Consider the following 24388-nt stretch of genomic DNA (forward strand, 5'->3'; position numbering starts at 1 on the left):
ATTCCCAAGAATAGGTGGTATTTAACCCTAAGTACCACGGAGGAGAGTTATGAGGCATCGAATATCATTAAGAAGTCATCAGGCATGCGAAGCTCAACAGTAGTTAAGTTACCATGGTGCTCATCTTCAAAAAGGGTGAGAAGCAGATACAGGCCGCTACAAATCCAGTAGCCTTTATTCAGTACAGTGTAAAATAATGGAGTAATTTTATCAGGAGTACATTTGAGGATTATAAATGCAATAATAATCTAATCAATAGCATTCCACATAAAATAGATTTAGAGCAGGAAAGTTGTGCCTGACCAACTTCCTCAGCTTGTATTTTGAGGTAGTCACAACCCATGTGTGGAGTGGAAAGCCCAACAACATGGTGTGCCTAGACTTCTAAAATGGATTTAACACCACTCCATGTGCAAGATTATTAGTTAAGTTCAAACTCGTCAACGGTAAATGTAAGACTGACATGAAGTTCTTTGTACAAAGAATGATCAATACATGAATGGACCCTGAGATAGAGTTGCTCCTGTTAAATGATTTGGAGCAGTGTTGATATGCACTACGAAAATGGTGCAGATGATCTTTCCTTCAATTTGAACAATTTAATCCAAAAGATAATATTGCAACAGATTTTATCTTTCACTTTTTAAAATTTCGACATTGATATTTACAAATGTCCAGTGGACAATATTGCTCGTTGAAACCAGGGCTGACACCATTTGCATTTCGGATGAGACGTGAAACCGAGGCCCCGCCTGGTCTCTCAGGCGGACATAAAAGATCCCATGGCACTATTTCAAAGAAAAGCAGGGGAGTTCTCCCCGGTGTCCTGGCCAATATTTATCCCTCAACCAACATTACAAAAACAGATTATCTGGTTATTATCACATTGCTGTTTGGGAACTTGCTGTGCGCAAATTGGCTGCCGCATTTCCCACATTACAACAGTGATTACACTCCAAAAAGTACTTCATTGGTAGTAAAGTGCTTTGAGACGTCCGGTGGTCGTGAAAGGCGCTACATAAATGCAAGTCTTTTTTGATGAAGCATTTCTTTTGTTCAGACAGTGAATACCCTTGCGCTGCCATGCCAATTGATGCCATTTCTCAAAACTTGCCTCCAGTAGTAATTGACATTCCTGCTTTGTGTTTTAGCTTCTTGCGTTAATGTGAATGTACAATGTGATGTGATATAGAGCATTTGATCTATATTAATATTAAATTGAATACACATACCATAAAAAATGAACAAAAAGTGGTAGCTGAGTCTGCAGTGAGAGTTCAAATGTGCTGCATGTTGGAATGATTGAAATTAGTTTTGTGCCTACAGAGTGAAGTAACAACCAGAGATATACAGTAACTTGGCAAAAACTTCCTAATTGTAACACCCATGTGTTGAGGAAAATTTCCCTCTTCTATCATTATTGTAAGCAAACTGCAGAATGCTGTTTCAGAAAATGATTTCTTTTAAATTGTTTAATTTTGAAAGGATATGGGTTAACTGGCTGATACTGAAGTATTAAATCCCCTGTTTAATCAATAAAATACCTTGATGTATAATCTCATTCAGTTCAAAATTAACTACACTCATTATATTTTAGTGTTTTGGTGTGTTATTATTTGCATAGACCTTTGCTTAGTCTCGAGCAAATGTGACGGGGAATGTTTTGATATGGCACGTAACAAAAGGGCTTTTATATTCGTTTCTTGCATGTTGGTGTGACCTCCTCCGATTGCACAGGTCTCGTGCAACCTACAGTAATCCCAAAGTTAATGTGCTGCACTCTGAGGCCTGCTGCCAAGAAGATGCAGTTAAATAAGTGGTGGGTAGCCTTAAGAAATCCAGGAAGTTTATTTTGGAGTTACCTTCGGTTACACGCCACCAACTTGTCAGGAGCTGGTGGTACAAGCGTGGCATAAAATTAATATTCGAGAGCTTTAGTTAGTCTGCAATAGATGTGACTCAGGGTCTGCTGCACCCAGTTTCATTATGTCATGCTATCGGAGAGGAAGCAGCTATTTTAAAATCATTTTATTTAATAGTTTCATTACACCCGAGGAAAAGTTGTAATGCTGGCCCATTTCTTTTCTGGCTTGCCTGCAGATCCAGATGCAGAACAGGATGCGGCTGCGAAACTTGCCCAGGAACGAGCTGAGATAGTATCGAAGTATGACAAGGTGAAGTATTTTCAACCTGTACTGTATGTGAGACACTATTTTCTCTCTTTTTAAAGCACTGTTGATTGTCTTGGAGTCGATGACTTTTTCAGACCTTCTGTCGCATTAGATTGCTAAGGAATGCAGGCTAAAGGAATAAATACTTCCTTTTAAACTATGCCAATCCAATACAAAACTAGATGGTCATTTCCTCTTCGTTAAGCCTTGCTTTTATACAATTTTCTTTTGGAAGCTTTCAATCAAATGTCAAAACAATTTAATTAATCAGTGATGTTACAACAAAATCAACAATTTGCATTTATATAGCGCCTTTAACGTAGTAACACGTCCCAAAGCACTTCACAGGAGCGTTATCAAACAAAATTTGACACCGAGCCACATGAGATATTATGGCAGGTGACCAAAAGCTTGGTTAAAGAGGTAGGTTTTAAGCAGTGTCTTAAAGGAGGAAAGAGAGGTAGAGAGGCGGAGAGGTTTAGGGAGGGAATTCCAGAGTTTAGGGTCTTGGCAGCTGAAGGAATGTCCGCCAATGGTGGAGCGATTAAAATCAGGGATGCTCAAGAGGCCAGAATTGGAGGAGCGCAGAGATCTCGGAGGGTTGTAGGACTGGAGGAGATTACAGAGATAGAGAGGGACGAGGCCATGGAGGGATTTGAAAACGAGGATAATAATTTTAAAATCAAGGCGTTGCTTATCCGGAAGCCAGTGTAGGTCAGTGAGCACAGGGGTGATGGGTGAACGGGACTTGGTGCGAGTTAGTACACAGTCAGCAGAGGTTTGGATGACCTCAAGTTAACTGAGGGTAGAACATGGGAGGCTGGCCAGAGGTGCATTGAAATAGTCAAGTCAAGGAGTAACAAAGACATGGATGAGGGTTTCAGCAGCAGATGAGCTGAGGCAGGGGCGGAGTCGTGCGATGTTAGAGGTTGAAATAGGCGATCTTCGTGATGGTGTGGATATGTAGTCACAAGCTCACCTCGGGGTCAAATAATGACACCAAGGTTACGAACAGTCTGGGTCAGCCTCAGACAGTTACCAGGGAGAGGGATTTAATTATTACATTTAATTATTAGATAGCATGGACCATTAATGAAGAATATGGCACACCTTACCCAGCATCTTGCAAGTTTTTCCACCTTTATTCCTTATCAGATTATCCCAGACAATGACCATCTTTTTAGAGACAGTAATGTCTAAAATAAAATGTGCAAGTGTGCATGTAGTGTTGTATTCTACTTTTCCTGCTCTTGTGTACATGTGAAACACAAGTAGCAACTGCCAAGAGAAGCTGAGTACTTCAGCAGTCTAACATATTGGAACTCGGTGCCTTTAATATTAGAAGTGGTGAGCAGGTTGGATAAAGGAAACAGTCTTATTGAACAAGTACATACAGGTGGGTATTTCATTGCATTAGTAAGCATTACTATTTAAACATCTATTTCCATTCATAAAGCATCCTTTAACTATTGGTCAATTAAATTCATTTATTGATCATTAAAGGAATGAGTTGTTTATAAATGAAGTTATTGGAACTTTGTAAAAACTATTTAGCTATAGTTAAGTCTTGCTCTTGTCCAACAGGTTCAAGGCTCTTACGTCCTGTGGGGACGGGAACGGGGACTGCAGGGAGGATGAGCAACCTGGCCACAGCACCGTGGAACGAGGGGCCATTCAAGTGGGGGGAGTAACAAGAAATGTTGTAGTGGTAGGGGATAGTATCATAAGGGGGATAGATAGGGTTCTTTGCAGCCGAGAGCGAGAGTCCCGAAGGTTGTGTTGCCTGCCCGGTGCCAGGGTTAAGGACACCTCCTCTGGGCTGGAGAGAAACTTGGAGTGGGAGGGGGAGGATCCAGTTGTCGTGGTCCATGTTGGTGCCAACGACATAGATAGGACAAGGAAAGAGGTTCTGCTGAGGGAGTATGAGCAGCTAGGGGCCAAATTAAAAAGCAGAACCACAAGGGTAATAATCTCTGGATTACTACCTGAGCCACGAGCAAATTTGGCTAGGGTAAATAAAATCAGAGAGTTAAATGCGTGGCTCAAAGACTGGTGTGAGAGAAATGGGTTTTGCTTCTTGGGACACTGGCACCAGTACTGGGACAGGAGAGAGCTGTTCCATTGGGACGGACTTCACTTGGCCAGTGCTGGGACTAGAATCCTGGCGAATCGAATAACTAGGGCTGTAGAGAGGGCTTTAAACTAATTAGTAGGGGGGAGGTTTCAAGAGAGCAAAAAATAAAAATGTCAGCGGAGAAGGCAATAGAGCAAGGTAGCAGTGGGGGAATTAAAAACCAGAGCGTGTCAGGAAGGGACAGAATGTATAAAGGTAAAGTAGTAAAGGGGGTAAAAGCAGGAATAAATTGTCACAAAACATTTAAAAGTTCTTTATCTGAATGCACGCAGCATTCGTAACAAAATAGACGAGTTGACGGTACAAATAACTACACAGGAGTATGATCTGGTGGCCATTACAGAAACATGACTGCAAGGTGACCATGACTGGGAACTAAACATCCAGGGGTATTTGACAATTAGGAAGGACAGACAGGAAGGAAAGGGAGGTGGGGTGGCTATGTTAATAAAGGATGGAATCACTGCAATAGTGAGAAATGATATTGGGCCAAAGGATCAGGATAGTGAAACAGTTTGGGTGGAGATAAGGAATAATAAGGGGAAAAAGTCACTAGTGGGCGTAGTCTATAGGCCTCCTAACAGTTGCAACCCTGTTGGTTGGAGTATAAATCAGGAAATAGTTGGGGCTTGTAATAAGGGAACAGCTATAATCATGGGGGATTTTAACTTTCATATTGACTGGACGAATCAAATTGGGCAGGGCAGCCTTGAGGAAGAGTTCATAGAGTGCATTAGGGAAGGGTTCCTTGAGCAGTATGTTACTGAACCAACCCGGGGGCAGGCAATCTTAGATCTGGTCCTGTGTAATGAGACAGGATTAATAAAAAATGTCCTAATAAAGGATCCCCTTGGAATGAGTGACCATAACATGGTTGAATTCCAAATTCAGTTGGAGGGTGAGAGAGTTGGATCTCAAACCAGCGTACTTAGCTTAAATAAAGGAGACTATGAAGGTATGAGAGCAGAGTTGACTAAAGTGGACTGGGAAAATAGATTAAAGTGTAAGACGGGACATGAGCAGTGGTGTGCATTCAAGGAGATATTTCACAAGTTTCGAGAAAAATATATTCCACTGAGTAAAAAGGGGCGTAAAAGAAAAGACAGCCATCCGTGGCTAAGTAAAGTAATAAAGGATAGTATCCGACTGAAAACAAGGGCATATAAAGTAGCCAAATCTAGTGGGAGGATAGAAGATTGGGAAGCATTTAAAAGCCAGCAAAGAATAACTAAAAGATTAATTAAGAAAGGGAAGATAGATTATGAAAGTAAACTAGCAAAAAATATAAAAACAGATAGCAAGAGTTTCTACAGTTATATAAAAAGAAAAAGGGTGGCTAAAGTGAATGTTGGTCCCTTAGAGGACGAGACCGGGAAATTAGTGCTGGGGAACATGGAGATGGCAAAAACGCTGAACAAACATTTTGTATCAGTCTTTACAGTAGAGGACACTAATAATATCCCAACACTGGACAAACAGCGGGCTATAGGGGGGGAGGAGCTAAACACTATTAAAATCACTAAGGAGGTGGTACTCGGTAAGATAATGGGACTAAAGGCGGATAAATCCCCTGGACCTGATGGCTTACATCCTAGGGTCTTGAGCGAAGTAGCAGTAGGGATTGTGGATGCATTAGTGGTCATTTTCCAAAACTCCCTGGATTCAGGAAAGGTCCCAGCGGATTGGAAAACTGCTAATGTAACGCCCTTATTTAAAAAGGGAAGTAGACAAAAGGCTGGAAACTATAGACCAGTTAGCTTAACATCTGTGGTTGGTAAAATGTTGGAGTCCATTATTAAGGAAGCAGTAACAGGACATTTGGATAAGCATAATTTAATCGGACAGAGTCAGCATGGTTTTATGAAGGGGAAGTCATGTTTGACAAATTTGCTCGAATTCTTTGAGGACGTAACAAACAGGGTGGATAAAGGGGAACCAGTAGATGTGGTGTATTTGGACTTCCAAAAGGCATTTGACAAGGTGCCACACAAGATTACTGCACAAGATTAAAAAATCACGGGATAGGGGGTAATATACTGGCATGGGTGGAAGATTGGCTATCTAACAGAGAGTTGGGATAAATGGTTCATTCTCGGGTTGGCAATCAGTGACTAGTGGTGTTCCGTAGGGGTCAGTGCTGGGACCCCAACTCTTTACAATCTATATTGAACGATTTGGAGGAAGGGACAGAATGCAACGTATCCAAGTTTGCCGACGATACAAAGATGGGAGGGAAAGCAGTGAGTGAGGGGGACATAAAAAAAACCCTGCAAAAGGACATAGACAGGCTAAGTGAGTGGGCAGAAATTTGGCAGATGGAATATAATGTTGGAAAGTGTGAGGTTATGCACTTGGGCAGAATAAAATCAAAGAGCAGGTTATAATCTAAAATGGCGCAAAACTGCAAAGTGCTACAGTACAAAGGGATCTGGGGGTCCTGGTGCATGAAACACAGAAGGTTAGTATGCAGGTACAGCAGGTGATCAGGAAGGCCAATGGAATCTTGGCTTTTATTGCAAGGGGGATGGAGTATTAAAGCAGGGAAGTCTTGCTTCAGTTATACAGGGTACTGGTGAGGCCACACCTGGAATACTGCGTACAGTTTTGGTTTCCATATTTAAGAAAAGATATACTTGCTCTCGAGGCAGTTCAGAGAAGGTTCACTCGGTTGATTCCGGAGATGAGGGGGTTGACTTCTGAGGAAAGGTTGAGTAGGTTGGGCCTCTACTCATTGGAATTCAGAAGAATGAGAGGCGATCTTATCGAAACATATAAGATTGTGAGGGGGCTTGATCGGGTGGATGCGATGAGGATGTTTCCACTGATGGGTGAGACTAGAACTAGGGGGCATAATCTTAGAATAAGGGGCTGCCCTTTCAAAACTGAGATGAGGAGAAACTTCTTCACTCAGGGTAGTAAATCTATGGAATTTGCTACCCCAGAGAGCTGTGGAAGCTGCAACATTAAATAAATTTAAAACGGAGATAGACAGTTTCCTAGCTGATAAGGAAATTGGGGGTTACGGGGAGAGGGCAGGGAAGTGGAGGTGAATCTAGGTTCGGATCAGCCATGATCCTATTGAATGGCGGAGCAGGCCCGAGGGGCCGTATGGCCTACTCCTGCTCCAATTCTTATGTTCTTATATTTGTTACAAAATCAAAAAAAAAACAGGTAATGTTTTCAGCTACATTACATTTTCATAAAAAGGCACCTGAAATTATTTTTTAACCATCACTTATTTGTAATTTTACATGGTCTACTTTAGATGTTGGGGGCAAGTAAATTATGACTGGATATCAATGACTGTACTTGTACAATTTATAATGGCCCAGCAAGCCACTTCATTGTACCAAACCGCTGCAAAGAAGTATAATGAAAATAAAACCGGACAGACCACTCAGCTTTGGCCCAGGCATCGGATTCGGACACGACAAAGGCACACCCAGTCGACCATGCAAAGTCCTTCTCACTAACATCTGGGGGCTTGCCAAAGTTGGGAGAACTGTCCCACAGACTAGTCAAGCAACAGCCTGCACTAGCCACACTCTCAGAATCATACCTTTCAGCCACTGTCCCAGGTTTCTCCATCACCATCCCTGGGTATATCCTGTCCCACCGGTAGGACAGACCCACCAGAGGTGCCGGCACGGTGGTATACAGTCTGGAGGGAGTGGCCTTGTGAGACCTCAACATTGACTCTGGACCCTATGAAGTCTCATGGCATCAGGTCAAACACGGGCAAGGAAACCTCCTGCTGATTACCACCTACCACTTTCCCTCCGCTATTGAATCAGTACCCCTCCATGTGGAACACCATTTGGAAGAAGCACTGAGGATAGCAAGGGCACAGAATTTACTCTGGGTGAGGAACTTCAATGTCCATTCCAGAGTGGCTCAGTAGTACCACCACTGACCGAGCTGGCTGAGTCCTGAAGGACATAGCTGCCAGAATGGGCTTGCGGCAGGTGGTGAGAGAACCAACATGATGGGAAAACCTACTTAACCTCGTCCTCACCAATCTACCTGTCGCAGATGCACCTGTCCATAACCGTATTGATAGGAGTGACCACCGCATAGTCCTTGTGGAGATGAAGTCCCGTCTTCACACTGAGGACTCCCTCCATTGTGTTGTGCGGCACTACTTTCATGCTAAATGAAATAGATTAATAACAGATCTAGCAGCTGATAACTGGGCATCCCCCATGAGGCACCATGACCACCAGCAGCTGCAGAATTGTATTCCACCGCAATCTGTAGCCTCATGGCCTGGCATATCCCTCATTCTCCCATTACCATCAAGGCAGGCGACCAACCCTAATTGAATGAGGAGTGTAGAAGAGCATGCTAGGAGCAGCACCAGGTGTAGCTGAAAGAGGTGCCAACCTGGTGAAGCTACAACACAGGACTACATGCATGCTAATCCGTGTACGCAGCATGCTAAGTTATCCCACAACCAACAGATACGATCAAAGCTCTGCTGTCCTGCCACATCCAGTCGTGAATGGTGGTAGACAATTAAACAATTAATGGGAGGAGGAGGCTCCATGAACATCCCGTTCTCACGATTGTGGAGCCCAGAACATGTGTGCAAAAGACAAGGCTGAAATGTTCGCAACCATCTTTACCTAGAAGTGCTGAGTGGTTGATCCACTTCTGTGTCCTCCTGAGGTCCCCACGATCACAGATGCCCGTCTTCAGCCAATTTGATTCACTCCACATGATAGGAAGAAACGTCTGAGCGCACTGGATAAAAGAAAGGCTATGGGCCCCGACAACATCCCGACTAGTGCTAAAGACGCGTTCCCCCAAAACTAGCCACGCCTCTAGCCAAGCTATTCCAGTACAGCTACAACACTGGCATCTACCCGACAAAGTGGAAAATTGCCCAGCTATGTCATGTCCACAAAAAGCAGCACAAATCCAATCCGGCCAGTTATCACCCCATCAGCCTTCACTCATCTTCCAGCACTTTGCTGATGACTATCATTGACAAGTGCAAGCAGCACTTGCTCGCCAATAACCTGCTCACCGACACTCAGTTTGGGTTCCCCCAGGACCACTTGGCTCCAGATCTCATTACAACCTTGGTCCACACATGAACAAACGAGCTGAATTCCAGAGGTGAGGCGAGAGGGACTGCCCTTGCCACACTTGGTCAAATGTCACCTTGATGTCATCAAGGAGTCGCAGTAAAACTGCAGTCAGTGGGAATCGGGGCGGGGGTGAGGTGGGGCGAGTGTGGTTATTGGAGGCTAATCATCTCCGTCCCTGGACATTGCTGCAGGAGTTCCTCGGGGCAGTGTCATAGGCCCAAACATCTTCAGCTGCTTCATCAATGACCTTCCCTCCATCATAAGGTCAGAAGTGGGGATGTTCGCTGATGATTGCGCAGTGTTCAGTTCCATTTGCAATTCCTCAGATAACGTAGCAATCCGTGCCCGCATGCAAGAAGATTGGACAACATACAGGCTTGGGCTGATGAGCGGCAAGTAACATTCAAGCCACCCAAGTGCCTGGCAATAACTACCTCCAACAAGAGAGAGTATAACCACCTCCCCTTGACGTACAGTCGCATTACCATCGTCAAATCCCCCACCATCAACTTCGTCGGGGTCTCCAATGACCAGAACCTAACTGGACCGGCCACATAAATATTGTGGCTACAAGAACAAGTCAAAGGCTGGATATTCTGTGGTGAGTGACTCCCCAAAGCCTTTCCACCACCTGCAAGGCACAAGTCAGGAGTGCAATGGAATACTCTCCACTTGAATGGATGAGTGCAGCTCCAGAGAAGCTCAGTAATCCATCCACCTCCTTAAACATTCACTCCCTGCACCACCGGCGCACCATGGCTGCAGTGTGCGCCATCTGCAAGATGCACTGCAGCAACTCACCAAGGCTTCTTCGGCAGCACCTCCCAAAGCTGTGACCTCTACCACCCAGAAGGACAAAGGCAGCAGGTGCATGGGAACAGCAGCACCTCCAAGTTCCCCTCCAAATCACACACCATCCAGACTTGGACATATATCGCCGTTCCTTCTTCGCCGCTGGGTTTTTGTTAGGTTACGGGTTGTGGGCATCGCTGGCAAGGCCATCACTTATTGCCCATCCCTAATTGCCCTTGAGAAGGTGGTGGTGAGCCGCCGCCTTGAACCACTGCAGTCAGTGTGGTGAAGGTGCTCCCACAGTGCTGTTAGGTAGGGAGTTCCAGGATTTTGACCCAGCAACGATGAAGGATCGGCGATATACTTGTACATCAGGATGGCGTGTGACTTGGAGGGGAACTTGGAGGTGGTGGTGTTCCCATGCGCTTGCTGCCCTTCTCCTTCTAGGTGGAAGAGGTCGCGGGTTTGGGATGTGCTGCCAAAGAAGCCTCAGCGAGTTGCTGCAGTGCATCTTGTAGATGGTACTAACTGCAACCACAGTATGCCAGTGGTGGAGGGAGTGAATGTTTAATGTGGTGGATGGGGTGCCAATCAAGCGGGCTGCTTTGTCCTGGATCGTGTCAAGCTTCTTGAGTGTTGTTGGAGCTGCACTCATCCAGGCAAGTGGAGAGTATTCCATCACACTCCTTTCTTGTGCCTTGTAGATAGTGGAAAGGCGTCAGGAGGTGAGACACTCGCCGCAGAATAGCTAGCCTCTGACCTGCTCTTGTTGCCACAGTATTTATGTGGCTGGTCCAGTTAAGTTTCTGGTCAATGGTGACCCCCAGGATGTTGATGGTGGGGGATTCGGTGAGGGTTATGATGTTGAATGTCATGGGGAGGTGGTTAGACTCTCGCTTGTTGGAGATAGTCATTGCCTGGCACTTCGGTGGCGCGAATGTTACCAGCCACTTATCAGCCCAAGCCTGAACGTCATCCAGGTCTTGTTGCATGCGGACATGAACTGCTTCATTATCTGAGGAGTTGTGAATGGCAATGAATACTGTGCAGTCATCAGCGAACATCCTCATTTCTGACCTTAAGTTGGAGGGAAGGTCATTGATGAAGCAGCTGGAGATGGTTGGGCCTAGGACACTGCCCTGAGGAACTCCTGCAGCAATGTCTTGGGGCCGTGATGATTGACCTTCAACCACCACAACCATCTTCCTTTGTGCTTGGTATGACTCCAGCCAGTGGAGTGTTTTCCCCCCGATTCCCATTGACTTCAGCTTTACTAGGGTTCCTTGATGACACACTTGGTCAAATGCTGCCTTGATGTCAAGGGCAGTCACTCTCACCTCAGCTGGAATTGAGTTCCTTTGTCCATGTTTGGACCAAGGCTGTAATGAGGTCGGGAGCCGAGTGGTCTTGGCGGAACCCAAACTGGGCATCAGTGAGCAGGTTATTGGTGAGTAAGTGCCGCTTGATAGCACTGTCGATGACACCTTCCATCACTTTGCTGATGATTGAGAGCAGACTGATGGGGCGGTAATTGGCCGGATTGGATATGTCCTGCTTTTTGTGGACAGGACATGGCAGTTTTCCACATTGTCTGATAGATACCAGTGTTGTAGCTGTACTGGAACAGCTTAGCTAGAGACACGGCTAGTTCTGGAGCACAAGTCGACAGCACGATAGCCGGGATGTTGTCAGGGCCCATTGCCTTTGCTGTAGCCAGTGCGCTCAGCCGTTTCCTGATATCACGTGGAGTGAATTGAATTGGCTGAAGACTGGCTTCTGTGATGGTGGGGTCCTCGGGAGTCAGCTGATATGTATCAATTCACTGCACTTCTGGCTGAAGATGGTTGCAAACGCTTCAGCCTTGCTTTTGCACTAACATGCTGGGCTCCACCATCATTGAGGATGGGGATATTCATGGAGCCTCCTCCTCCCGTTAGTTGTTTAATGACACACCACCATTCACGACTGGATGTGGCAGGACTGCAGAGATTTGATCTGATCAGTTGATTGTGGGATCGCTTAGCCCTGTCTATAGCATGCTGCTTCCGGTTTTTAGCATGCATGTAATCCTGCGTTGCAGCTTCCTCAGGTTGGCACTGCATTTTTAGGTACGCCTGGTGCTGCTCCTGGCATGCTCTTCTACACTCCTTATTGAACCAGGGTTGGTGATAATGGTAGAGGGAGGGATATGCCGGGCCATGAGGTTACAGATTGTGGTGGAATACAATTCTGCTGCTGCTGATGGCCCACAGCGCCTCATGGATGCCCAGTTTTGAGTTGCTAGATCTGTTCTGAATCTATCCCTTTTAGCACGGTGGTCACTGCTACCAATACTGTCATGGACAGCTGCATCTGCGACAGGTAGATTGGGGAGGACAAGGTCAAGTAGGCTTTTCCCTCGTGTTGGTTTTCTCACCAGCTATCGCAGGCCTAGACTGCAGTTAATTCCTTCAGGACTCAGCCAGCTCGGTCAGTAGTGGTGCTACCGAACCGCTCTTGGTGATGGACATTGAAGTCCCCCACCCAGAGTACATTCTGTGCCCTTGCTACCCTGTGCTTCTTCCAAGTGGTGTTCAAGATGGAGGAGTACTGATTCATCAGCTGAGGGAGGGCAGTAGGTGGTAATCAGCAGGAGGTTTCCTTGGCCATGCTTGACCTGAAGACATGAGACTTCATGGTGTCCGGAGTCAATGTTGAGGACTCCCAGGGCCACTCCTTCCCGACTATGCCACTGTGTCGCCACCCCTGGTGGGTCTGCTCTGCTGGTGGGACAGAACATACCCAGGGATGGTGATGGAGGAGTTTGGGACATTGGCTGAAAGGTATGATTCTGTGTGTATGACTATGGCAGACTGTTGCTTGACTAGTCTGTGGGACAGCTCTCCCAATTTTGGCACGAGTGCAAGTACCTTCACCACACCACTGTAGGTGGCTCGCCACTCCTTTAAAATCAACAGGGATGGGCAATAAATGCTGGCCTTGGCAGAGATGCCCACATTCCATGAATGAATAAATAAAAATAAATTTGGAAAAGTGTTTGGCCTTTGTGTGGATGGTGTTGCTTTTGTGTGTTTGGGGGGTCTCTCTTGTGTACGGGTGTGTCTCGAATTTTGTGTGCATGGGAGATCTTGATTGTTGTGTGAATCTATATATAAGGATCGTGCTGTCTGTTTGTGTGTATGTTATGTCTGGGCATCACTCAAAAGTTATAGAGCGTACCTACACATATGTTATATCAAAAGAAAGCTTATGATTAGGGGAGTGTCATAGGCGTATTTACTTTTTGGTCAGACAAAAATTGTTCGGACAGTATACAAAAAACGGACAAAATCCGCTCATTAGTGGTTGACCAATCATACCGCTCATTAGCGTTGAGTGACGTGATGGTTGACCAATCCTACGGGGGGTTGTTTCATGGCATTTGTGGGCGGGGCCTAATCCTTCAAACTGCCGTTAGTGCGGGAGCTGAGCTGAGGTGAGTGGCGGCCATTAAAGACCGGCTGGGCCTGAAGCTAAAAAAAATGGTAATGGAGGTGAGGAAATTGTTGATTCATTAGTATTGATTCAGGAATTTCTCTCTCTCTCTCTCCCCTTCCCCCTCTCTCTCTCCTTCCCCCACACAGACAGATGGACAGACTCATTGATATATATAGATAAAAATTATTTTTTTCTTTTTTCATAACAGCATGCCCTCAAGAAAACGGGTTCTTGAGTTCCCTCGGCACCGCCAGGCACTGCAGCTAGTGCTTTAATGTACGGGTAGTTTTTTGTCGGCGGGAGGAGGGCATCTCAACTTTTGTGCACGGGCATTTGAAATTTTGTGCGTGGGATGTTTCAATCTTCTTTGTATCTCTGCTTGCATTTTTGCAAAATCATGCAGCCCAGTCACCGGTTTTGATACCTGTATCCCAGCGCCCAGCTCCAAAAAGTTGGACTTCCTCGCTCTATGGCTCCAAAAGCCAAGTCGTTCTTAAAAATTTGATACCAGCAAAATCCCATAGTTGGGCAATCTGTGAATGGGGACACAGAAGGGCATAGGTCTGTTGAGGCCACATTAATATGAATAGTTGTGGTAGCCAGTCTCAAATTGCAATACAATTGCTGCAATACCAGGTCAAAAGGTAGGAGCGAGCAAAGGAGAATTAGAGATGGCTGCTGATTCTAATTGGTAAAGTGCTAAATATAATGGTGAGGTTTTTATCAGTAGGGAATTGGGTTACATTCCATCTTGAAGGCCTTTACAGTACCAGATGGTAGAGTTGGAGTCCAAGTGCTTTATTGCCATCCTGACAGTTCTTCTGAAGTATAAAAGTTCACCAGTGCTAAATTTTGCAGTTGATCTTCAGAAATGGTTGATGCCTTTTTATCTCAAGATTTGAATTTGCCTTAGTTGTCGAGATTTGAGCGGAGAGCGGCAGAGTTTACATCTAACCTGTCCAGCTTACATCGTGCCTCAACTGCTTTCAGATTAAATTCTGTGGGCATTTGTTTTCCTTTTTTACGATTGTTTCCTCATACCTTTCTCTCTGTTTGTTCCCTGTGGTGAAATATGTAAGCTGAAGCAGTCCAAGCTTGAGAATGCAATCAGTCGATGGTGCTCGCAGTCTATTCCAAAGTTGCAATTTTTTATTTTTAATTGGTTAGAATATCAGATATAATGGTGAAAGATTACAAAACAGTGATAGTCTGTAAAAGTGACCTTGCGAATAGAAATAAAGGCAACTCCACAACAGAAGCATGATGTGAATGCATTGCATCACTACTTCATTATAGCACTCACCTTTACCCTGACCTTCGAAGCACACGTTGTTCTTTCAGGGAAGATGTCAAAAAATATCTCAAACACTGTCAGTTGTGTGACTGTCAGTAAATTGTGTTTTTTGTTGTTTACCCAACCAGTGTAATATGTTCTGACTGCTGTGTGCTTGGTTCTTAGAGTGGAAGTTTTGCTATCAGGCAAGTAAATAGAAATCCTCACGGAGATAATTTGTCGCAGCCAGCATTTCAGGGTTGAACAAGACGTTTGTCTACCAAATTATGCACCGTGTAGCTTTGTTTTGTCGGCTTTGGAGAAAGTTGTTTTTCTATGTGAAGGTGTTATATACATGTGTTGACGGTGAAGGCCAGATGAAAGGAACTCACTGGCCAAATCTGACCCGTGGGCTGCCTGTGGACATTGCCACCATATAGTGCTGTGGCCTGGAACACATTGCCTTGTATGCAGTTCAAAAGTGGAGTTAACTGTCATTTGCTTACTTTGGGTTAACGGATCATCCATTCGGCTATAAGAAACGTCTGACTGGATTGTTGGCCTCCCAGTACAATTTCTCCCAGCAATAATATGGCTTGATCTGGTGCAATGTGTTGAGCAATGCAGTCTTTAAAAACCTGGAACCCCTGAAGTGGGCTACTATTCATGGCACACAGCTATTTTGTATTCCTTTTTAATCTGAGTGCTGGAAGGGTTGATGTCTGGTGGGGCTACTACTGCTAATGATTTAAATAGTTCTGCATCCTGTTCCAGAGTCCTTAAATCAATTCTTTATTTGATTTGTTTTGAGATTAGATGCTGTTGGAATTTCCTGTTGATGGTGTTTATGGGAGCAGACTTGTGTTATTTGTCATATTCTAATCAGATAATGTCGCTCTGGTTCAGCGGTTCAGCTTAAATTTTTCTTGAACTTTCTTCTCTTCCCCCACCACCCCCCCAAAAAAAAGTGTCATTATGATAGTAGTTCTCTTCCATATTTGTACTCTGCCCTGGGGCTGGATCTGGAAGAACAAAACATTTTGGATCGGGTTCCTCAGTTTTCATTGGGCACAATTATTTCAGTATTGACTTATTCTGAAAGTTCAATTTCATTGTCTCAGTGTAACATTTGTTCTTTTATAATTAAGTGGTTTGATCATTCGTGTTGAGGATATACAGCTGGAGTGTTCTTTTAAACAGGAAAGCTAGCTCAAGTGGCACTGGTCTTTATAATGGATGGTATGAGTGCAATGTTTAATCGTGAGAGGTTTCCCAGGATAAATAGCCTCGTGACTGAGCTTGTAGGGCAGCTGTTCTGTTTGTATCCTGCGCTTGGATTTGGGTGTGTTTGTCAAACTGTAACTCAAAAACCGCAACTCGGACTGGAGCTCCCCCTGTCCCCAGCCCAGCCTTCCTTCTTGCAGCACAATACTTGGAGGTAAACAATGTGGACTAACCCAACTTTGACTTCTCCAAATGGAGTTAGACAACCATACTGTCTTGCAGTACAGGGTGTTTGACACCAAGCCACGTAAGTGTCTCATGGTGGCAATTGGAGGCTTAGGGGATAAGTTAGTGCAGTGGCTACGTTAGTCGTCAAGCAACCCAAAGGTTCAGGGTTCAAATCGCACCATGGTAAGTTGTGCAATGGAATTCAATAAATCTGGTCATTGATGGGTGGGCATCAGAACTGCCATATTATTGTAAAAACCCAACTGGTACATTAATGCCCAGCCTTCATTTGACTCAGTCCCGCACTGAGGTTGACTCATAATTCCCTTAGGGCAACTAGGGTTGAGCAGTAAATGCTGCCTCGTCCGCATTGCCCACATCCCAAGAACAAATGTAACTGGTCTAAGTTGCAATCTCCATTCTCTTGTGGGGGGGCAGTGGATTGCTTGGATCAAAATTACTGATTTTTAAAATTCATTTTGTTAGCATGTCTTACTCGCCACTGCTGCATCAAAAGTCCAGATTGTGCAGGTACCACATTTTGAGAAACAAGCCTAACATTTGAGATATTTGCTAATGGTATCCTTGAAAATCCTAACCATCTCCCTCTAACCTTGAATGGTACCATTGCCAAGTACCCCACCATGAATCGTGGGGATCACCATTGATCAGGAGCTTAATTGAATCAGAAAGAGCATGGGACAGAGGCTGGATACTCTGGGATGAGGCTCACCTGATCTCTCCCATCATCGGCAAGGCTCAAGTCTGGAGTGTGGTGGAATACTTGCTACTCGCCTGGATGGAAGCAGCCGCAACAACACAAGAAGCTTGACACTGTGCTGGACAGAGCCGTCACTTCGTCGATGCCCTACACTGGACTTGATATGTACCCACTCCACCACTGTGGTTGCAATATGTACTATCTACAGGATGCCCTACAGCAACTCAAAATGTATTATCCCATAGCACCTCCCAACCCTACAACCGTAAGCACTGAAAGGGACAAGAGCTGTAGGATCATAGGAACACCATCAAGTCAGATTTTGCTTTCAAAATAATGGTGAGGCTAATGGTGCTCGTTATTAATGCACAAATGGCACAGTGACTTAAGGCGAGGGGCAGATGCACGGTTAAACATGGATATCCAAAAGTCTGAATTGTGCCACTCCACTGATAGCTTTGCAAAAATGGCATCTCGCTGTCTGTTTCACCATTGATAGGCATTGAATGGCGGGAAGTTGCTGTATTTGTGAGGTAGATACGAACTAAACTCGCCACAGAAAGTTAAGTCATTTCAAGTCTAAGTAAACTTTTAATAATATGATGTGTGTTCATTACTGCCAATCAACCTTGCTGGCACTGAAAATTATCTATTATAAGTGTGGAGTCTCATTCCTTCGGCTTTTAATTGTTGGAGATTTAAAAAATGTAAAATTTTTAAGTGTTTTAATTTTTAAAAAGTTCTATTCTGTCCCTTTTTTCACCTCTTAATCCAATCTTTGTTTCCCTCTATTTCTCTTTCAGTGCATGATTTGACATTGAATTTACCCCCTCTAATTTACACTTCCCCATCCTTGCGCTGTTTATTTCACAATCCTTCAGTCTGATTGGTTAAAGAGTTACACAGTCACTTTCCCTGTTCACTCAGGTCCCAGATGCCCTGTTTTCCTTGCTGCGATGTCATCAGCTCGCACTTTCAGCAACTTACCATGCAAAAAATTAAAAGACCTAAACCTGTAAGAGCAAGTCTAGTTCATGACACGCCATTAGGTGCCCTGTTAAAGCAAAATTTGGCCCATTACCTCTCCATTCCTCTCCCAAGTCACATATCATTCTGTCTTCGACAGATGTCTCTGTCATTCCTTCACTGGCATTGGGTTAAATTTCTGCATTTCCCTACCTAACACCATTGTGGGAGTGCCATCAACACAAGGACTGCAGCAGTTCAAGAAGAAAGCCCACCATCATTTTTTCAGAATAACTAGTGATGGATAATAAATGTGGCCTTGCCAGCACCACCCACATTGAGGGCCAATTAAAAAGAATGTGTTCTCACCGCATAGACTACAGATGAATATGCGAATAGACAGTGAAATAGGATTCATAATTACATCATTGCTGGCACTGCAACCATCCGCAGCATTTCAAAGAAGGTATGGTTAAGCATTTTAACAATTGTGCCTTTCCTTCCCCCTCCAGTAGTATCCTCCATCCACTAGGGAGAAGCCTCGTGATGCATGTTCTTCAAATTTTCCCTTCCTTCCCATGGGGAGGTACTTTGCTTTATTGCATCACTAAGTGAGATAAAAACATTTAATAAATATACAGCACGCCTTGCATAAAAGAATGTCTGAATGCCTTACAAAGAGGAGAGATGGACACTGAGTAAGAAATACCAAGGAGGAGCCTCAACTTCAAAAGTAATTAATTGGCTGAGAAGCAATTTGAGATATTTATCAAATGGTGAAGGCACTATATAAATGCAATTTGTTTCCATTCATTGTCTAGCATGTTTTTTGTAGGGATCCATTATTACATTATATATAGTTGTCTTGTTCTGGAGCACACTGCTCTGTTTTCAGCCCATGGCAGGAGATTTCATAGTGTGGGAAGGGAGGGAGCGTGATGTGGATGTCATCCTAATGTCAAAAATATCTCTGGGAATTTTTGGTTTTCAAGATTTTGCTGTATATTGATGGTGCTTTATTCAACAAATGAGGCGAAATCTGTAAGAGTGCCTCTTGAGTGAGCACAATGAGCTTTAGAAGGACTTTGATATTCATTGGTGTCCTGCATGACTCAGCAGGTGCTAGCATTGTATGGCTTAAAGACCACTGATCAGGATTGTGAAGCATAACTGCTATTCCAACAGCAGCTAACTTCCTCAGTAATGAGATCAACTCTATTCTTTTTGTAATCTTACACGGAACAAATTGTTATCCTCCTAATGTTTGAAAGAAAACCTGATGGTGTTTCACTGCAAAGGCATGTTGCAAGTTAATGTGACCTCATCTGATTCATAAGAGGCCATTAATAGCAGTCCTATGAAAATGGCTCTAATGCAGGAAATATCTTTGTTTACAATCTAAATGCTGAAGTGCTACATGCACCAGTACAAAAGGTCTCTTGCCAAACTGTGGAAGGAGGCTTCTGAATTACGTGCTTCTAATGTAGGATTTGAAAAAGCGTACTTAAATATTTGACCATTGATAGGATTACTAAAATCAAAACAGAAAATGCTGGAAACACTCAGCAGGTCAGGCAGCATCTGTGGCGAGAGAAACAGAGTCAACGTTTCAGGTCGATGACCTTTCGTCAGAACTGAGTTCTGACGAAGGGGCATCGACCTGAAACGTTAACTCTTTCTCTCTCTCTCCACAGATGCTGCCTGACCTGCTGAGTATTTACAGCATTTTCTGTTTTTATTTCAGATTTCCAGCATCCGCAGTATTTTGCTTTTACAAAAATTACTAGTGACTCTCCTGTTGTGTTTGTGGGGCTTTCTTGCTGCAGTTATACAGGGTACTGGTGAGGCCACACCTGGAATACTGCGTGCAGTTTTGGTTTCCATATTTAAGAAAAGATATACTTGCTCTCGAGGCAGTACGGAGAAGGTTCACTCGGTTGATTCCGGAGATGAGGGGCTTGACGTATGAGGAAAGGTTGAGTAGGTTGGGCCTCTACTCATTGGAATTCAGAAGAATGAGAGGCGATCTTATTGAAACATATAAGATTGTGAGGGGGCTTGATCGGGTGGATGCGGTAAGGATGTTTCCACTGATGGGTGAGACTAGAACTAGGGGGCATAATCTTAGAATAAGGGGCTGCCCTTTCAAAACTGAGATGAGGAGAAACTTCTTCACTCAGGGTAGTAAATCTATGGAATTTGCTACCCCAGAGAGCTGTGGAAGCTGCAACATTAAATAAATTTAAAATGGAGATGGACAGTTTCCTAGCAGATAAGGGAATTAGGGGTTACGGGGAGAGGGCAGGGAAGTGGACGTGAGTCTAGATTCGGATCAGCCATGATCCTATTGAATGGCGGAGCAGGCCCGAGGGGCCGTATGGCCTACTCCTGCTCCTACTTATGTTCTTAATACACTGCTTACTCCTGACTCACCACACTTCAATCTGGTGCCGGAGTGGCCATGCCTGAGTTCCAGAGTATTGAAGGTGGCCTGCCTCAGCAGGCAAAGCGGGAGACCAGTGCTCAGAGTCACTCTGAGAAAGCTGGCTGGGCTGAGAGGGTGCCAGTTGGGAACAAAGGCAGGCCATGTTACTGCTTATTGACGGCTCGCATTGGGTAGCTAAATACTAAATAGCGGGCAGTGAGACAGGGGTGGTCCAAGGAGCCAAGAAACACATCAGATACCAGTGGCCTATGCCAGGGAGACTGAACAGGTGTCATTCGTGAAAAAAAGAACAAGAATCCAGCAGGTCCTTGCACATGCAGGTTCTCAAATACCAATCAAAATGCAACAGTGATTCAGTGGACAATCAGGTGGGCAGAAGAGGACTCCAACATTTTTTAATAAGATCGATAGATAAATAGAACCAGTCAGTCTGACTCTGAGCTGTGGTATACTTTAAGGCCACACTACTGTTATTTCAGGTTAAACCACTACTGGAATAAGGCCATCTGCCTTTGAGATTTTTATTTTCATTTCTTAAAAGACCCAGTAATGTATTTAATTATTTTTACATTAGGCAACAACTAATGTATTTGATTAAAAGTAGCCAATATGTACAGGGCATAATTTCAAAGTTCACAGATGAAACAAAACATGGAAATGTAGTAAACAGTGTGGAGGAGAGTAGGAGGACATAGACAGACTGGTGAAATGGGCAGATACATGGCAGATGAAATTTAAAGTAGAGAAGTGTGAAATGATCTATTTTAGTAGGAAGAATGATTGGCAATAAATGGTACAATTTGAAAGGGGGTGCAAGGACAGAGACCTGGGGGTGTACCGACACAAATCTTTGGTGGCAGGTCAAGCTGGAAGGCTGTTCTAAAAACATAAGGGTCTTTGTTTTTATTAATAGAGGTATAGAGTACAAAAGGAAGGTATGCTAAACCTTTATAAAACACTGGCTAGACCTCCGCTGGAATATTGTGTTCAGTTCTGGGCACCATACTTTAGGAAGGAAGTCAAGATCTTGGAGAGGGTGCAGAGGAGATTTACTAGAATGGTACCAGGGATGAGGGACTTCAGTTATGTGGTGAGACTAGAGAAGCTGGGGTCATTCTCCTTGGAGCAAAGAGGTGAAGAGGAGATTTGATAAAGGTGTTCAAAATCATGAAAGGTTTTGAGTAAATAAGGAGAAACTGTTTCCAGTGGCAGAATCTGAAACAATCAGATCTGTGTACAATTTGTGAAGATGTTTCATGGGAAGTTAAATTACACTTTATAGCAGTTTAGTCGCTAATGGGTTGTCATAGTTCCCATCTAAGCGAACGTGTGACTGCAACATGTTGTGTCACTGACAAGAAATTAATCTCAAACTGTGATTGGATTCTCTTGAGTAAGTATGAACTTAAAGGGTATTAAAAGAAGATAGATTGACTCATGGGTGAGACTGCAATCTTGTGAATCTTGAAGTGAAATAACTGTTGGCTCATAAAAATGATTACATTGATCTCTTGAAATAACCCAGTTTATTTTAACTACAAATTTGTGAAATTGTATGGATCTAAATTTGTCGATGGTTTTTGTCAGACTAAATTGACACTGTATCTGCTACACCCTCCTCCTTTGTAACCACAGGTATCTTTGAAATACAGTTGAGAGATATACCAGATTAATAATGAGTAGAAGGAAAGCGTATGTGCGACCTTATTTTGCAGCGCAATAAGTTGAAACAATGTCTGATTCATATAAGCATCTGTTGCTGCTTTCCGTCGCATTTCTAAGAATTTTTTTTTACCTCCAAATTTGTTTTGGTTTTCTTCCCTTACACTTGCCTTGTCTTGGGATGCAGTTCCATGGCTCCCAGCAGTCACCTATTTTTCACGCTTTGTCTGTGCCTCGACTGGGAGTCCAGAAAGGGTGGAGGAACTTCTGGAAAAGGAAGGAGAGCCCCCAAAGCTCATCACCCCTGTTGAAATCATTGACACAGATAGAAGTATCTTTTAATTATTGCAGAGGGAGTTTAAGGAACTAGGCACTAAACAAGGGTGGTAATCTCCAAATTGCTTCCTGTGGCCATGTGCTGGACAGGTCAAGGGAAAGGAGGTTAGGGAGGCCAAGGCATTGCTGCAGAGCTGGTACAGGAGGGTAGGGTTCACATTCTTAGGGCATTGGAGAGTTTTCTGGATGTGGGACAACACTTAACCTGAACCAAAACAGCACCACTGTCCTTGTGGAGGAGGATTTAAATGAACATGACAGGGGTTGGGGAAAGTGTAGGTTTGAGACTAGAGATGGAGAACAGGGTTAATAAAGTATTAGAATAGGAGCAGAAGGCTAAGATTAAATGAATATTGAGGAAATACTGCCTGAGAAGAAAGGAAAGTAAAAGGCTGAGATAGTGAACAATAAAAACACTATTATAGAAAGGGCAAAGGACGTCAAAAAATTTAATGAAAAAAACAGGAAAAAGAATTAGGCTCCATGTTGCAAAAATTGGAATCGGGATTGATTGGTTATGTTCTTTTGTCCTTAGACAGGCAAAATATCTAATTTTCTGCATTGAGTTTTTTGGTGACTCATGAGACAGTGTTTTGCTAGGAATGAGCGCCCACAGATGCCTTGATGGAGAAGTGAAATCCCTGTTCTATGCGGACGACCTGGTTCTGCTGTCTCCCACAGAACAGGGATTACAGCAACAACTAGACCTACTCGACAAATACTGCCAAAATTGGGCTCTAACAGTAAATCTAAAGAAAACCAACATCATGATTTTTCAAAAAAGGCCCAGATGTCAGGAAAACAAATGCCAGTTTACCCTCAGTGATACCACTATAGGACACACTATGAGCTACACCTACCTTGGTCTAACTATTACAGCATCAGGGAGCTTCAGCATAGCAGTGAATGCACTAAAAGAAAAAGCCCGAAGAGCCCTATATGCAATAAAAAGAAAATTCTACAACATCCAAATCCCAATCAAAATCTGGCTCAAAATATTTGACAGCATAATCCTGCCCATTGCACTGTACGGTAGTGAAGTATGGGGCCCGCTAAATCACCAAAGCTACACTAAATGGGAAAAACACACAATAGAAGCCCTACATGCAGAATTCTGCCGAAGCATCCTTCGCACCCAAAGAAAAACACCAACAAATGCATGCAGAGCCGAACTAGGCAGATACCCACTAATAATAAACATCCAAAAACGAGCACTAAACTTCCTAAATCACCTCAAATCTAGCTCCCCAGACACCCTTCATTTCAAAGCCTTTCAGACCCAAGAGCTAAACCCAGAAAAGAGTCCCCTGAGTCAGCTGCTACTGAAACTAAGTACTCAGCCGGACCCTGACCAGCCCCAGACCAACACAGCCGTCCAAACACCAATCCGAGTGAACCAAATCATTAAACAATGCAAAGAAACCTACCTGGAACATTGGAACAAAATAACCGAAAGCCAAAGCAGATTAGAATGTTACCGGGCCCTAAAAAGAGAATATAAACTGGCAGACTACCTCACGACCATCAGAGACACAAAACAGAGACAGACCCTCACCAGGTACAGACTAAGCGACCACCAACTGGAAATTGAAAAAGGCAGATACAAGAAATCCTGGCAGCCTAGAGAGAATAGAATATGCGATCAATGTCTGGCCGGCGAGGTTGAAACAGAAATGCATTTTCTCCTAAAATGCGAAAAATTCAACACATCAAGAAACGTATTATTCAACAAGCTAAGCCAAACAACCCCAGATTTCAAGGAATTGGATGACCTGTCAAAATTGAGATTAGTCCTGGGAGAAGGAGACAGACCATACCTTGGGGCCAAATATGTAACAACATGTCACAACCTGAGGACAGTTTAA

The 24388-nt window shown here is 44.0% G+C and overlaps 1 protein-coding gene across 2 annotated transcripts in view; it reads left to right on the forward strand.

Annotated features, from left to right (window-relative positions):
* The window catches only part of usp6nl (USP6 N-terminal like), a 258160-nt gene that overhangs the window by 119454 nt on the left and 114318 nt on the right, over positions 1–24388 (forward strand). For both annotated transcript variants that reach the window (XM_086010705.1, XM_086010704.1), the window contains exon 3: positions 2101–2174. In XM_086010705.1, coding sequence (XP_085866831.1) covers positions 2101–2174 — 74 coding nt within the window. The remainder of the gene's footprint in view (positions 1–2100; positions 2175–24388) is intronic.

The sequence above is a fragment of the Somniosus microcephalus genome, chromosome 17 (genome assembly GCF_052327205.1).
Source record: "Somniosus microcephalus isolate GS21.2 chromosome 17, FLI_Smic_1.0, whole genome shotgun sequence".
NCBI lineage: Eukaryota > Metazoa > Chordata > Chondrichthyes > Squaliformes > Somniosidae > Somniosus > Somniosus microcephalus.